Below are 13901 nucleotides of genomic sequence, written 5' to 3'. Positions count from 1 at the left end.
GAGTGCGTAACGCGGATGGCGGGGGGAGTGCGCGCAAGCAGGGGGAAGCAGGGAGATGTGTGCCCGCTATGACAGGTGGGGGATAGAAGAGCTGCACGGTAGCTACGTAGCGCGCGTCTCCGCTCCTATTCCGGTCATAGCTGCACCTTGCACGGCTGAGAGCGGCCGCCCACCTCCTGTCTTGGAGGGGATCTGCTCTGAGTTCGAAGGCTAACCGACTCCAGATAGCTGATGGCTTCGAAGCTGCACGAAGGGGGAATTCACTCCCTGGCTGTTGCCTCTCTTCGTCACGCCTCTTCGTCAGCCAAACAACGTTGGTGCTGCATATTTAAAACGAATTTTCTTGTGTTTTCTTTACTATTTAAAATTGTTTTCGTTTTTCTCCTCCTAAGTGTGTAACCTGTCACGCTCAGAATTTAAAGTCAACAGAAGGAAATGATGACGCAGTGACGACCAAGGGCACTATTTGTCTGCTCCTTTTCTTTATTCCTAAACCGCTCGCTTCCTGGCCAATCCCTTGTTGTGGGCATGTGCCATTGTCCGGTGTCATCATCGTCAATGATGCAGCGCGTGCTGCGCGAGAAGCACGCGCTCAAAAGATAACGTAGAAGAAGCCCGACGGTTCGAGACGTCGCTCCTTCTCACGGACCTCGAGTCTCGACCCTCTAATCTCTCAGCTACTACCTTCATCGAGGCATGGCCGACGTAAGGAAGTACAACATGTCCAGTGCAGCCTCCAAGTCTTCTTCGTCCGGAAGGTCGAGCTCTTCGGGTAAGGACAGCAGCAAGCCAACGAAACGCAAGCAGTCGCGGGCTTCGACCGCCGAAACCAGCGGTAAGGTGAGTGCGACGGCGCTGGAGACCGTTTTTTTAGGGGGCGTAATACCGCGTACTTCTGGGCTTGTTGGTTTATGCATTGCACTTTGTATCGCGTTAACGACGGAAACGCCGTTGCGAAAAAAGCTAGACAAACGGACGAGCCTCCACCCTTTAAGCCCAGTGACTCCCCCCATCGAGGCATGGTCGACGCGAAAGCCAGCGCGGCCAGTACAGCCTCCAAGTCTTCTTCGAAGGACAACACCAATCCTACGAAACGCAAGCAGTCGCAGCCCGTTTTAGAGCGCAGCTCATTGGCGCCCGTTCCCGCGTCTCGCGTCGCCGTCTGCCTCGCCGTCGTGGTTCGCCGTAACCAGCTCCGTAGCAGGGGCTAGCGCGCTGCTCTAGCTGCGCGTGCTCTTGGCACCATCTCTCGCGCATGGCACGAGCCTTGCTCTATTCGCTCCTCCAAAGCTGGCTCACGTGTTCTTACCTATCCTCTCGCCCCCGTCCTCCGCGCAGCTACGTAGCGGTGACTCCACCCTCGCCGTTCTGTTCTCCCGCTGTGGCGGCACTACCGCGGTGCCGGTGGCGAGCGCTCCCTGCCGCCTCGCGCTAGTGTTCCTGTATATGCACCCGCTCCCTGCGGGAGCACATACAGTAACACTATCTCGCGCGTGATCCACGGCTTTCAGCCTTGTCTCACGCTTGCCCGTTTGCGGGGCGCGTTCCTCAGTGGCATTTGCCGCCTCTGGCAGTGCTCGCCTGGCTGTCCTTCTCCAGCCTCCCCTGTTGCCCTACACCTCCCCTTAGCTGGTGCAGTGCCGTTGCGGTGACTCGAAAACCAGTTATAGCGTTTCGTTCCCTTACTTATACTTCCCACCCCAACCTTGTGCGGCCACATTGAGGCCTGTCTGTGAGTGAATGAGTGTGGGACCTCTACTCAATACCCTTGTTCTCCACCCGTTTCCTCATCCCACCTCAGAAAAAAACAGTAAATAATAATTGCTAATCTCCCCTCCCCTCTTCGCGGAGGTGACCCACTATAATATGGCGCGATGGTGCGTCGCCGGAGCGCCGGCTCGATAGCGGCGGATCGCGGTGTGTGCTGCCCAATGCGAAACGCAGAACCGCCTCCGTTCGTAACTGCGTGTCCTGTATGGGGTTGCCTGCTCAAGTAAGGCAGGAGCTGCGCTCAAAGATCGCACTACCAAATATCGTAATCGTCGGCCAATTTTTTAGGGGCCTAATACCGCGTACTTCTGGGCTTGTTGGTTCATACATTACACCTTTATCGCTTTAATGAGGAAAACACCGTAGCGAAGAAGGCTGGAATAACGCGAAAACACAAAATAGGCGGTGCCGTGCTTGCCCTGTCTTCATCACTGTTGTGTGGCCCTTGTTAGCGCGGAACCAAACGCAATCTTTCAGGACAGTGTTGCCCTACCCTACCGCGCTTGTTGGGACTACCGCGTTCGGGAGGAGGCATGTTGTTTCCTTTCTCACCTATCCGAGAAAGGCCGTTCGAAAAATTAACCAATCGAACTTTCAAGTCGCCTGCCCTAGCTCCCACGACGATAAACGTGACTACTGTGACCACCACGCAGTAACCACTGAAACAGTACAAAACAATAACCGCCGCTTGCACAAAGAGCATTCACGACACTTAACCCATTAGAGCCCAGCGTAACTTTAAAAGCACAGTACCATTCTCATTTGCAAATACTTAAAAAAGAACCATACTGTCTTCCTCAGTACGCCATTTTGCTAAGAAGTGTCCTGCCAAGCCGACTACATTCTAGTTTCTTTTTGTTTCGAAGCTAACGCGTGTCTGTGTAAGTTTTAAGAAGGAATGGCGTAAACTATGAATGCATGACATTTCATATGCAACATGGAATATGAAATACTACAAGGTGGTCGGGAGCGGCGGTAGGGATATAGCTTGAGTGCGTTGCTCGGATGACCGACGAAGCAGGAAAAAGAAAGATGGAATCGACGCGGTATCCCTGCCTCTTGTTTCCTCAATATCGGGTTCGTATGTGTATTGATTCAAGGGAATGAACGTGCTCTTAAGAGGAAGCTTTAGCTCGGGTGCTCCTATCTAAATACATGTAAAAGCAGAATTCGTTTTTCTCGCCAACCACTGCACCAAATTTGACGAGGTTTGTTGCATTTAAAAGACAAACTTAAAATCTAGTGACTGTTCGTTTCGAATTTTTAAGTTAGGTCGTCAATTTTTTATTAAAAATTGGCAAAAACCGAAAATTTTCAAAAAACGAAACTATCAAGTTTACAACTCTGTAACTCAACCACTAAAAATGATAATACAATTCTGTGAATTGCATATAGTAGTACATCTAAAGCGGACAAAATTGATGTGTTACACATGAATATAAAAAAATTTAATCACAGGGATATAAAACTTTTGCAAAACCGTTGTAACCAACGTAACAAATTCACGTAAGATGTAAAATGACATATTGAATTTGTCCGCTTTGAATGATCTAATGGATGCCGTTTACAGAACCGCGATATCAGTTCTTGATGCAGAGCTATGAATTTGTAAACTTCGTGCTTCTATTTTTTTCAAACGGTGAAATATTTGAAAATCGTTTTAAGAAAATTCAAGCCCTAAATCGAAATTCCGCTTCCAACAGTCACTAGAATTTAACTTTCTCTTTCAAATGCCACAAATTTCATCAAAATCGGTCCAGGGGTTATCTCATAAAAACGTTTTTGCGTTTTACATGTATTTGAATAGGCCGCGTCGGAGTTGGGCCCGAGCTAAAGCTTCCTCTTAAGGCAAGAAATGAACATTGGGTTATACGAGACGGGGCGCAGTCTCATCGCAGCAGCTCGATGACGCGCGTGTCGCACACGACCCCCTTGCAACACGGCGGCTGACTTGCGGCGACTATCAAAAAAAAAAAAAAAAAAAAAGAAGAAAGAAAAAAAAAAAATCAGTTCCACGCAGTCAAAACTGTCAAATAAGTGAATCTGGCGGTCGTTTTCTCAACTTTGAACTCGTGTTTAGTGCGATTTTGAAGAGTCTTTTGTCTCGTTGTCGTCGTTTTGATATATTCGAGCTTCGGTTCCGGATTGCGCACACTCTTTAGTTGGGCGAGGTTATGACCAAGCCACAGTCTATCACACACCTTGCAGCTGTGGCCGCACTCACGGTCGAGGAATTCTCTCTTGAACCATCCATCGGCACGCTCCGTGGGAGGAATTTCTCCGCGTCAACGTCTCTGCTCGGCCTCCTATACTTTCGAAGTTGGGAGTTGGCTTGCCTGTGCTGGTGCTTGGCTGGGTTGGCTTCTCTGAAAAGTGGGGTTTGGCTTGCCTCCACCGGTGCTTGACTTGACCTTCCCGTCTCATCGATCCTCGCCGGTAGAGACTTCCCTCCGTTGACGCTTTGTTTGCGCTCCTCGCTCTCGAAGCTCGGGATTTGCGCGACGTCGGTGCTGCCGCTCGCGCCGAGCGGAATTCATGGGGCGAAAGGGCGCACGCCGGCGAAGCACCTGCTTCTATACCCCTCTCCGCACCCTGCCCCTCTGCGTGACACCAGACAACGGACGGCAAAGGCTCGACTTAGAACAGCTCCGCTGTTTAAAAAACGGCGTGGCACTTGCTTCTTCTACACGTAAGATTCTCAAAGGTTGGGAGAGATGGAATGATAAAAAAAGAGTCACCCGTTACGGCACGGCAGGACTTGTGCGCTTAACATTCGTTAATCGATCAGAACCTACATTACGGAGGTACATGGCGCAGCATGGCCTTAGTTGGCTTTGTGCCATAAAACCGAAAGTAAGCAACCAACGAATCAACCATTACGTAGGTACAGTGACGTGGCCAGGCTGCGTTAAATATAATACACGAGAACGCCTGGGTTGTTCGTCTGCCTGTCGTTCTGATTTAGCGTTGTTCCTCAGAATGTTGCGTTGAAATACACTGCACTTGCAGGCCCGCCTCGAAGCACAGCGGTCGCAGTAGAGCTAAAGACATGTCGCCATGTACTGCATACTCTGGGAGCACGTGTACTAGCATTAATGGACATCCGAAAGGCCAAGAGGCAAACGCAAATTCAAGCATAAAATCTTAAAGATCCTGCTCAAGCCAGGGGGCATACTAATGCGATTGGTCAGCAATTCACCACGCGATACAGAGCTATTTGTAGCATGAAATGACTTGCGTCGTTACATGCAATCAATTTACGAAGCTACGTCAGCCGATTCATTTGGAATCTCCTGAGGTGGCAGCAGTGTTACAGCCCTGGCTTGTCTACTTACTCGTTTCTCAGCTAATCACATAATGTCGGAGCAAAAAGTTTTAAAAGAAGAATAGAGCACACATGATCGCTGATGATGTGTAGCTCAGAAACTTAATGTACGCACTGCACTTCATTCGCAGACTTCAGAGGGTCCGGCTGCACCGAAAGCACCTGTTGCAGAAGTTCCTGCCGGGCCTGCACATTTAAAGGCGACCAAATCAAAAGGAAAGGTACGACTCCCCAGCGGAATATGAGGGCGCAGTAAGAACTTTACGGGTAACCCCATACTCTACATATAGTGTTCTTCATTTTCGGGTAAATCCCGATAATTACCGATTTTTGCTCCCCGAACAAAATTTATGAACATCAGGTTAAACCCCCGATTCCTTATAGACTAAAGAATAATATTAAATGGAGGCTTTATAAAAGTTATGAAAGGTGCTCATCCTTTTGTGAACTGGTGGTCACGACATATTAGTATTATTACTAATATATGAATATGGTATAGGCTTCGTTCTCGCTTGACACTTAGGATACGCTGGCATATACGGGTGTCCCAGCTAACTTCAGCCATGGTTTAAGAATATGCACAAGCCACGTAGCTGGACAGAACCAAGGTAATGTTTGCCATCGCTTGGAGATACTCGGATTATGTTATTCTCGCTTAATTAGATTATTAGTCATTGTTAATGAATCAACTTATCAAATATTATAGTTAGATGAAATGTGTGACTGAGCAAATTGTAGAGCAACATGAAAAACTCCCGAAATAGCTTTCTGTTGCTCAATACGTGCTACTTAAAGTGTTTTTTCGAGCTTGAAAGAAGTGCCCGAATACACTCAAGAGTGCCTCGAGCGGCTGGTCGCGCGGTAATTTTGCGTGTATTCGCGGGCTTGCCCGCTCGTAAACACACTTATGTAGCACGTATTGAGCAACAGAAAGCTGTGTCGGTAGATGTTCATGTCGCTTACAAGTTTCTCATTGACACTTTTGATCTAATTATAATATTTGAGAAGTTCAATAATTAAGACCAATCATTAAGTAGGTGGAATGAAAAATAAGTTGAGTATCTCCAAGTGACGGCAAACAAGATTACCTTGGTTATGACCCGCTACGTGGCATTTGGATATTTTTAAACTGTGGCTAGAATTATTTGGGACACCCTTCATAAAGGTATACTGTATTCAGCTCGTGCCGCGGCCTCTGTGAACGAAAGCCTGTTACTTTTTTAACAGCCGCGTTTAAACGGATACGGAAATGGTGCATTGCATCGCATTTCCTGCACGTCGCACAAGGTAAACAGCGGTAATACGCTAGGAATCAAAATAACGCAGAGCTGACGTTGCTTTGCATCGTGAATGCTAGCTGTGACGTTGAGGCGATGTTTACATAACCACTCTACCTTCAAAAAAGAGCGACTTATTGAGGCGAAAGCCATTCTAGGCTCATGGTGAAGTTTGTGCCAGCAGACCTGACTGCCGGAGTGTCCGACGAAGCGTCATCAGGCCAAATGAAGACAGATAAAAGACAAATTATAGAATGAAAAATGATTCATAGTGACAGTTCGTGAATGATAACGTTATAATAGAGATTCTTAGAGATTAATGACTAGTAATGACTAATAATGACTACTAATGAGTTGTAATGACTACAAATGACTCCTAAATGACCAATGTGTAACGATGGCTTGTAATGACCACAACTGATTAGAAATGACTAGAAATGTCTAGTAATTAGTAGTAATGACTAAATGACTGCTAATGAATTGTAATTCGTACTAATGACTATGAGATGACCAATATGTCTAACGATGGCTTGTAATGACCACAAGTGATTACAAATGACTAAAACGCTTACTAGTGAGCAGTAGTACCTAATAATGGCTGAAATGACCTGTAATGACTAATAATGACTACGAAATGACCAATATGTCTAGCGACAAATTGTAGCGACTACAATTGAATAGAAATGACTAAATATGCTCAGTAGTGAGCAGAAATGACTAATAATGACTTAAGTGACTTGTAATGAGTAATAATGACTACGAGATGACCAATATGTCTAGCGACAAATTGTAACGACTACAATTGAATAGAAATGACTAAAAATGCTTAGTAGTGAGCAGTAATGACTAATAATGACTGAAATGACTTGTAATGACTAATATTGACTACGAAATGACAAATATCTCTAACGACAACTTGCAACGAGTACAATTAATTATAAATGGCTAAAAATGCTTAATAATGACCAGTAATGACTAATAATGACTGAAATGACTTGTAATGACTACTAATGACTATGATATGACCAACACGTTTAACGACGGCTTGTAATGATTACAATTGATTACAAATGTCTAAAATGCTTAGTAGGGAGCAGTAGTGACTAATAATGACTGAAAAGGCGAATGATAAAAGGAGGATGAGTAGGCTTTCGCCGTTCACCTCTTGAGAGTTCTTAAGAGACCCTGTAATTTTTTGTCTAGCGGTATACCATTAATTTTGTCGCAAGAGCATGTATTGGGACCCAGCCAAACAGGACAACAGCATACAAAGACAAAACGTCTGTCATGACTAAGGTGGACATTGAAATACTCCCAATGCATACCTGTATGTCAACAAACGCTTGTTATATTGGGAAAGCATCACACCTTCGCACCTGATGCAAAGAATGCCCCTGTGGACTAATTCTTGCACGTCTTTTGTGTAATTAAAGTGGAGAGAACAATGCAAAGAGCAACTCGCCAAATCCGTGTCTATATTGTTGTTTTTGCAAATATGGTTACCTTAAGACGCAGTGTATATTAACGCGTGACAACGAAGATTTTTAGAAATCAGTTCGTAGACTAATTTTCAAACAGCCGCATTTGCATTGACATGTTCGTCTGTTTTAGCTTGTTTAAATAGAATGCCTCTATCGAAAAGAAGACCGTTAATTGTTTATAAAGCTAGACCAAGAAAATTGTGAACATTGGACACCGGAACGACAGAACCCCTATTTCGACCACACGTTCATTTGCCATGATTTGTTTTTCGTTTCGGTGGGGAAAGGGCAGGCCTTACGTAAGTGGTGTGCAGCCTTTTGCCTCCCATCATCGGTTTGTGACCAAAGAATAAGAATAAATAAATCTTATAATTTTTCGTGGTACGTTGTTATTGTGATTTACCAAAGTTGCGCATATCCTCTTCCCTTTTAATCCATCACTTGAAACCTACTCACTCTCCTCGCCCTTGTCTTGGCCTTCCTTTCTGGAGGTCAAACAGTGGATGCGATCGCCGCTCAACGCCATGGGGCATGATGTATTCGATAACCGGCAACCATGGACTTCGAAATCGGAAGGCTATCCGATCACGGAGGCCATGCAGCAAGCAAGTGAGAAAAGCGATACTGACCGCTGTTCGCTGCCGATGTGGCAACATGGTGCGGGAAGTCGCAGAGAAGGCGCACTTTGTACGGATATATTTAATTTTCCATTTTTCTTTCGCCCTTAATCGCTGGCTTAAACGCTGCGGCAATGCAGTTATCGCCGGAATATGTGGCTCGGTGCTCCGGATGATAAGAAAAGATAATCAGAAAGTGAAATGCATCGTTACAACATCCGCACGGCTCAAGAGGACGTGCGGTCTGAGAATCGTAGATCATGTCGCTTGTATATAACAATGTTACTGAGCAAACAGTATTCTGGCTGCTTAGTCTGGGAACATGTACTAGTCATGGACAAATTGTACGCTAACAAAAACCCAGAACACAGTGCGAAATTAGGCTTGGATTTACACTCGTGCTAGCATTGTTCCTAAGAGCAAACATCAATCAACTCTGAGGCTGGACCTATTAATAACGAAGGAGTCTATCCAATGACAAAAGACAAGATTTTGTGATTTCGGCGCTTGACTGTTTGCCATCCAGGCAGCGAACGTACAGTATTCTGCTTGAGCAGATCTTCCACGTGTCACACGCAATCAATATACGAATTTTCTTACGTTTAGGTGGTCGATTTGAATCGACTACGGAGGTAGTGCCATTACCAGGTTGTCCCATTACGCGCACTAGCGAACAAGTTTATTAGCTCGCTACGACTGCCGCAGCAAACACTTTCAGACAAAAGTCATGCAAATGTCATCTCTGACCACGTGAACCATTGAAACAAAGGAGCGGCGCTCTATGCTTGCAGATTGCGCTGGTCTCGGATGCAACGAAAGCGCCTGTGCTGGAAGCGCATGCAGGGCCTGACGCTTCAAAGGAATCCCCGAAGGCGACCAACACAAAGGAAAAGGGGGGACCCAATAAGGGATACTGGGGGCACGATGAAAGCGTCACGTATAAGCCCAGATAGTGCCCAACCGTGAACACTATAACTGCGGCAACAATTCGAAATGCGCACGTGTTCGCAAATAAATGACAGGTTATTTTAACAGTCATGCGGACGCACATGAACTGTTTATATTTTGCTATATCCTTGAAGGGTGCCATCGACGGTGCGAAATCTTGCAAGTGCGTAGGCACTTTAGCGCTAGGCGTCATGTTGCACATTCAGTAACATGATACCTGACACCTGTTATTGCCTCGAAATTTTATTTGGATTGACAGAAAACAAAAATTGTGCGGCATTTATTGCTATTTAAGGTAAGGCTAATTTATTCATAAGAAAGTAGCTGTCTACATAAGCCACCCCCCTCCCTTCCTTCAACTGATAATTGAAAAATAAAAACGCGCATTTGAAAACCCCTATCTTACAGCTACTTCAATGTACTACTGGAGGCATACAAAATACCATCTTAGTAAGTATCGTACAAATCACGGATTCCAGAAGGTAACTATAGTAGCCAAAGAATGATAGACTTTATTACAAAATACAGTATAGTAACTCCGAATCAACATGACTTTAGAAGGGAATACTGTAGGGCTACTTCGGTAAATTCTGTGGCAGACAAAGTAAGCCCGGCTTTAAGCGATAATCAAATCATCATTGGTATTGTCCTAGATAAAAAAAAGGCTTTCAACGCAGTGAAGCACAATACGTCGTTGCAGACGCTCCTACGGTCTGGATTTAGAAGGATTGCTTCAAAATTTTTTCGCGGCCATTTAAATTGGAGGACTCAGTTTGTACAAGTATGCGACAACAAAAGACAGGAAACTCCTTTAAATGGGTGTTTCGCAAGGTTCAGTAGTTGGAGCAACCTTGTTTTTCCTCTTCGTCAATGATTACCCTATCTCCTTGACCCACACGCAAACTGCTCTCTGTGCAGACGACACTGTCTTAGTTATAGCACTACAGTTAACAAACTACAGTTCACTTTTGGATGGTTTAGACGAAAAAAATCAGTGCTAAATACAAGGAAAACTGAGCGTGTTGCCCAACATATTCTGTAGAAGCACAGTGCGTATGCTTCACATTGTTCTGTGGTTAGCATTGTTGAGATTCGGGGTAGCGTTTAGGCAAGGAATCCTTTGTCCCATATGGATGAGTACGTCCGGGAGTAGGAGCGAAAGAAAAAGGTGTTTATTTTACGCTATTTACATCTAGTAACAAGTCGTCAGATTCTAGTCACAGCTCACACATGCTTGCAGACGTCAGGATGCCGATCTCTCACCAAGGTGTAACAGTCGCCATGCGGAGCAAAAACTTTAATGTGCCGATAGTGCGAAATGTTTACGGCCGTCGAACAATGTCCCTTGTTGGCGAAAAAATTTGGTACAATATGGCTAGCTTGAATAAATGTCGGCCAAACATTACATCGTGGTTTAAGAGACTCACTCTTTCGGAGAGCTCGAAAACTCTCGAATTACTGCTGATATTCTGTACATCTCTCATTGATGCTGTAATTTTCATATTATCATTGGACTTGATAATTGACACTGTACTTACTCAGCCTTTGTGATAAATCCCCAACCAGCCATATCGGCTATGGGTCCAGATGCTGTGACAGTCATTTTGTGCACTTTTTTAGTGCAAGAAACTTTTTTTTTGGGAAAAAACGCTCGTGGGGGAAAAGAACGCTCGTGTACTTCGATTTAGGCGCACGATAAATAACCAGAAGTGGTCGGAATCGTTTCGGAGTCTCGCACCATATGTGGTGTGTTTCGTAAGCAGATCGTGCTTTTGGCTGGTAGAACCTGGTAGCTGCCAAGGCACTCATACTCTAGCCCAATTTTGATTTGCTCGCGCCGTTATGTAGCTTCCACTCTGCCGGCGCTGAGCTTTGAAGGGGAATTTCATTAAGCAAGGATGTTTTTTTTTCTGCATTTTCTTACCTATTATTCAAATCTCTGTATTAATCAAATCTCTGTCGCCAAATGAATGAAAATGGGATTTTGACAGAATAATTTACCACCCTTAACTATTCCGCCGCTACTTTTTAAGTCTGCATATTTCGAGCATGCATGACCCGTCCAAGTGTGGCAAGGCACCCACCGTGAAACGTTTGTCGCAACGTTATTTTCCATTGCACTGTAACGAACGGGTGTTGTTTATTTCTCGCTTTTCAGGCTACTGTTCCACAGGAACCACCACCACTGCCGAAAGAGCCCCTAGGCCACCAACCTTTAACGGATGCTTCAAGGACGGTAACGTCCAAAGAAAAGGTGCGACACCGCCACACTCGGTGAACGCGATCAAGTAATGCTTTAGCTTATTTAATTGGGCTCTTTACAAAACACCGGGTTACCGAGGTGACGTGAACGGCAGATGACGATGGTACGTATTGGCATCCCCTTTTACGCGAGGCGCGGACTGTCACCTAGCCTGCTTGATTCACTACATTTATCGCCATCTAGCCTTCTTGCCCCTCTGATGTCGATCTTAACTTTTCTATTTAAAACTGCTGTCACTATATTGTACCATTACCTACGCTTGCCATGTCTCCGTTTATATTGTTTATTTATTGCCGCCAAGGAGCGTCCGCTGCGTAGATCCATCTTGAAACCTTAAAAACCCGCACTCTCCACCAAAATGTTACGGGGAGAAAAGACGCTTGGCACTATATTTACAAGATATATACAACGGGCAGAAGACAGGCAGGCAAGATGGAGCCCGTGCGAACGACTATCGGCGATCGTCGTCTTCGTCAGGCCTCTCATTATCGTTCACTCCTGCAGCACCTCGTAACAATATGAATATTTACGGTGCCCTTTATTCCAACACTGCACTAATCGTTTCTTATCTCGACTGCTGACCAGTTGATCATTCCACCCTCTTTGTATCCCATCGCCTCTGGAAGGTGGACACTCGGTTCCTACGGGTCTCGCTGGGTGAATATATTGGCATTCTACCACGATGTGGCGAGTCATTTCCGTGCTTTCTTTGCAGTACACACGTCTCATCTTGCTGCGAGGCCTTGGTCCGGTGTGTGTCTTTAGGGAACCAGCTCGAGCCTCATATAGCAAGGCACTTCTCTGTGTTATATTACAGATTTACCCTTCTAATTTCTTAACATTCTTGTAAATCTCTGTTGTCTTTTAAAGTGGAGATATTAGAACCTCGCTGGGTTTCTCTTGACGTGCGCAGCTTCGCCGAGCTGGGGGAGGGAGAGCTGAGAGAGAGTGAAAGCACAGCATAAAATGACGCGGAGAGGGTGGGTGGAGCCTAGCGGGGGAGAAGGAGCGGCGCGCACGCGAGCGAGGAACGCGGCCCGGATCAACACCAATAGCCAACTCCAACTGGAAAGGGAGAAGCCGTTTTACCCTTTCCACTAGCACTAGGTCAACAGATGGGGCGGTCGCATGAGGCGTTAAAAGAGTTCGGCCAGTCACCGCGACTTCGCAGTATCGCGTGTCCGGCTGAAGAGTAATCTTACTTACCCGCGGAATCGGCATTCCCCGGCGCGTCTTTGTCAACCCATGTCACCCTGTACTGCGTATTTTGTGGTTTTACCGTTGGCTCCCAAAGCCAAGTGGCCTACCGACATTTGGTTAACTTCGGACCCCGACACAATGTTCGATTTTAAGCACGATTTGGCGTTTGCGAGCGTTATGGCTGGTAGCATTACTCCTTTCCAGAGTCATCACACCACCTCATATTTATTATAGCCCCAATGTGCTCTACGTTTTATCATTGCCGAATTCCGCTTCCCCTTCATTCTTAGATTGGTGAATGCTTGAGCAGCAAGGTCTTACTTTCTTTCTTTTATGTGCACACAGAGGTATTCATATTCCTTCACTATGCATACGGCTTCCTCTCTGATTGATACTGCGTCATTTCTCGTCTCTACATTAAAGATCATAATATGGTGTGCTCAGGCCTGCATTCGTTGCTGCATTGACGCATATATTAGCAAGTCTCTGTAAATATCTTGCATTGTAATTGTATGCTAGTCGCACTATGCTTTCCGTATACATCGGCACAGGGACCTCGGGTGCCATAGCCTAAAGCTATTCCACACTTTTTGATTCCAATTCTGCAATCGGCCATCCACGATTGGTCACAATGTTCTGGCCGCCTTCACTTTGCCTCTGTCATGCGACGTCACGGACACCGCGATAGCTCCCCATCTGATATCCCATGTACATGCTGATTATGCATGAATAGACCAAATAAAAGAAAAATAATTATTTCTGATTCGGCGGTTGTTCGCCATTAGCCCTCTGCCATTGGTCAAAAGTTTCGAGGCCGCGCCGACTACGCCTTTCTGTCATGCGACGTCACAAAACCGCGAAAACTCACCGCGTCAAAGTGACGTGTACGGGTTAAAGATGGCGAACAAAATTGATTTCTTTCTCGAATAGCCGGAGACTGCCCCGTTCCGAAAGGAACATAAGATGGCTGCTCACCAGTCGCTCAGGCACTGGCCATTCGCATCTGCTGGATAGCATGGC

At 45.8% G+C, this 13901-nt stretch overlaps 1 protein-coding gene across 1 annotated transcript in view; it reads left to right on the top strand.

Annotated features, from left to right (window-relative positions):
• The first annotated feature begins 622 nt into the window (after positions 1-622).
• The window catches only part of LOC126534863 (neprilysin-1-like), a 30550-nt gene continuing 17271 nt past the window's right edge, over positions 623-13901 (top strand). The window contains exons 1-3 of the mRNA XM_055072882.2: positions 623-840; positions 5227-5316; positions 11577-11672. Coding sequence (XP_054928857.2) covers positions 697-840; positions 5227-5316; positions 11577-11672 — 330 coding nt within the window. The 5' untranslated portion in view covers positions 623-696. The remainder of the gene's footprint in view (positions 841-5226; positions 5317-11576; positions 11673-13901) is intronic.

This window comes from Dermacentor andersoni, chromosome 7 (genome assembly GCF_023375885.2).
Source record: "Dermacentor andersoni chromosome 7, qqDerAnde1_hic_scaffold, whole genome shotgun sequence".
NCBI lineage: Eukaryota > Metazoa > Arthropoda > Arachnida > Ixodida > Ixodidae > Dermacentor > Dermacentor andersoni.
The sequence above is the reverse complement of the archived record's forward strand: the minus strand, read 5'-3'. Positions and strand labels throughout refer to the sequence as shown.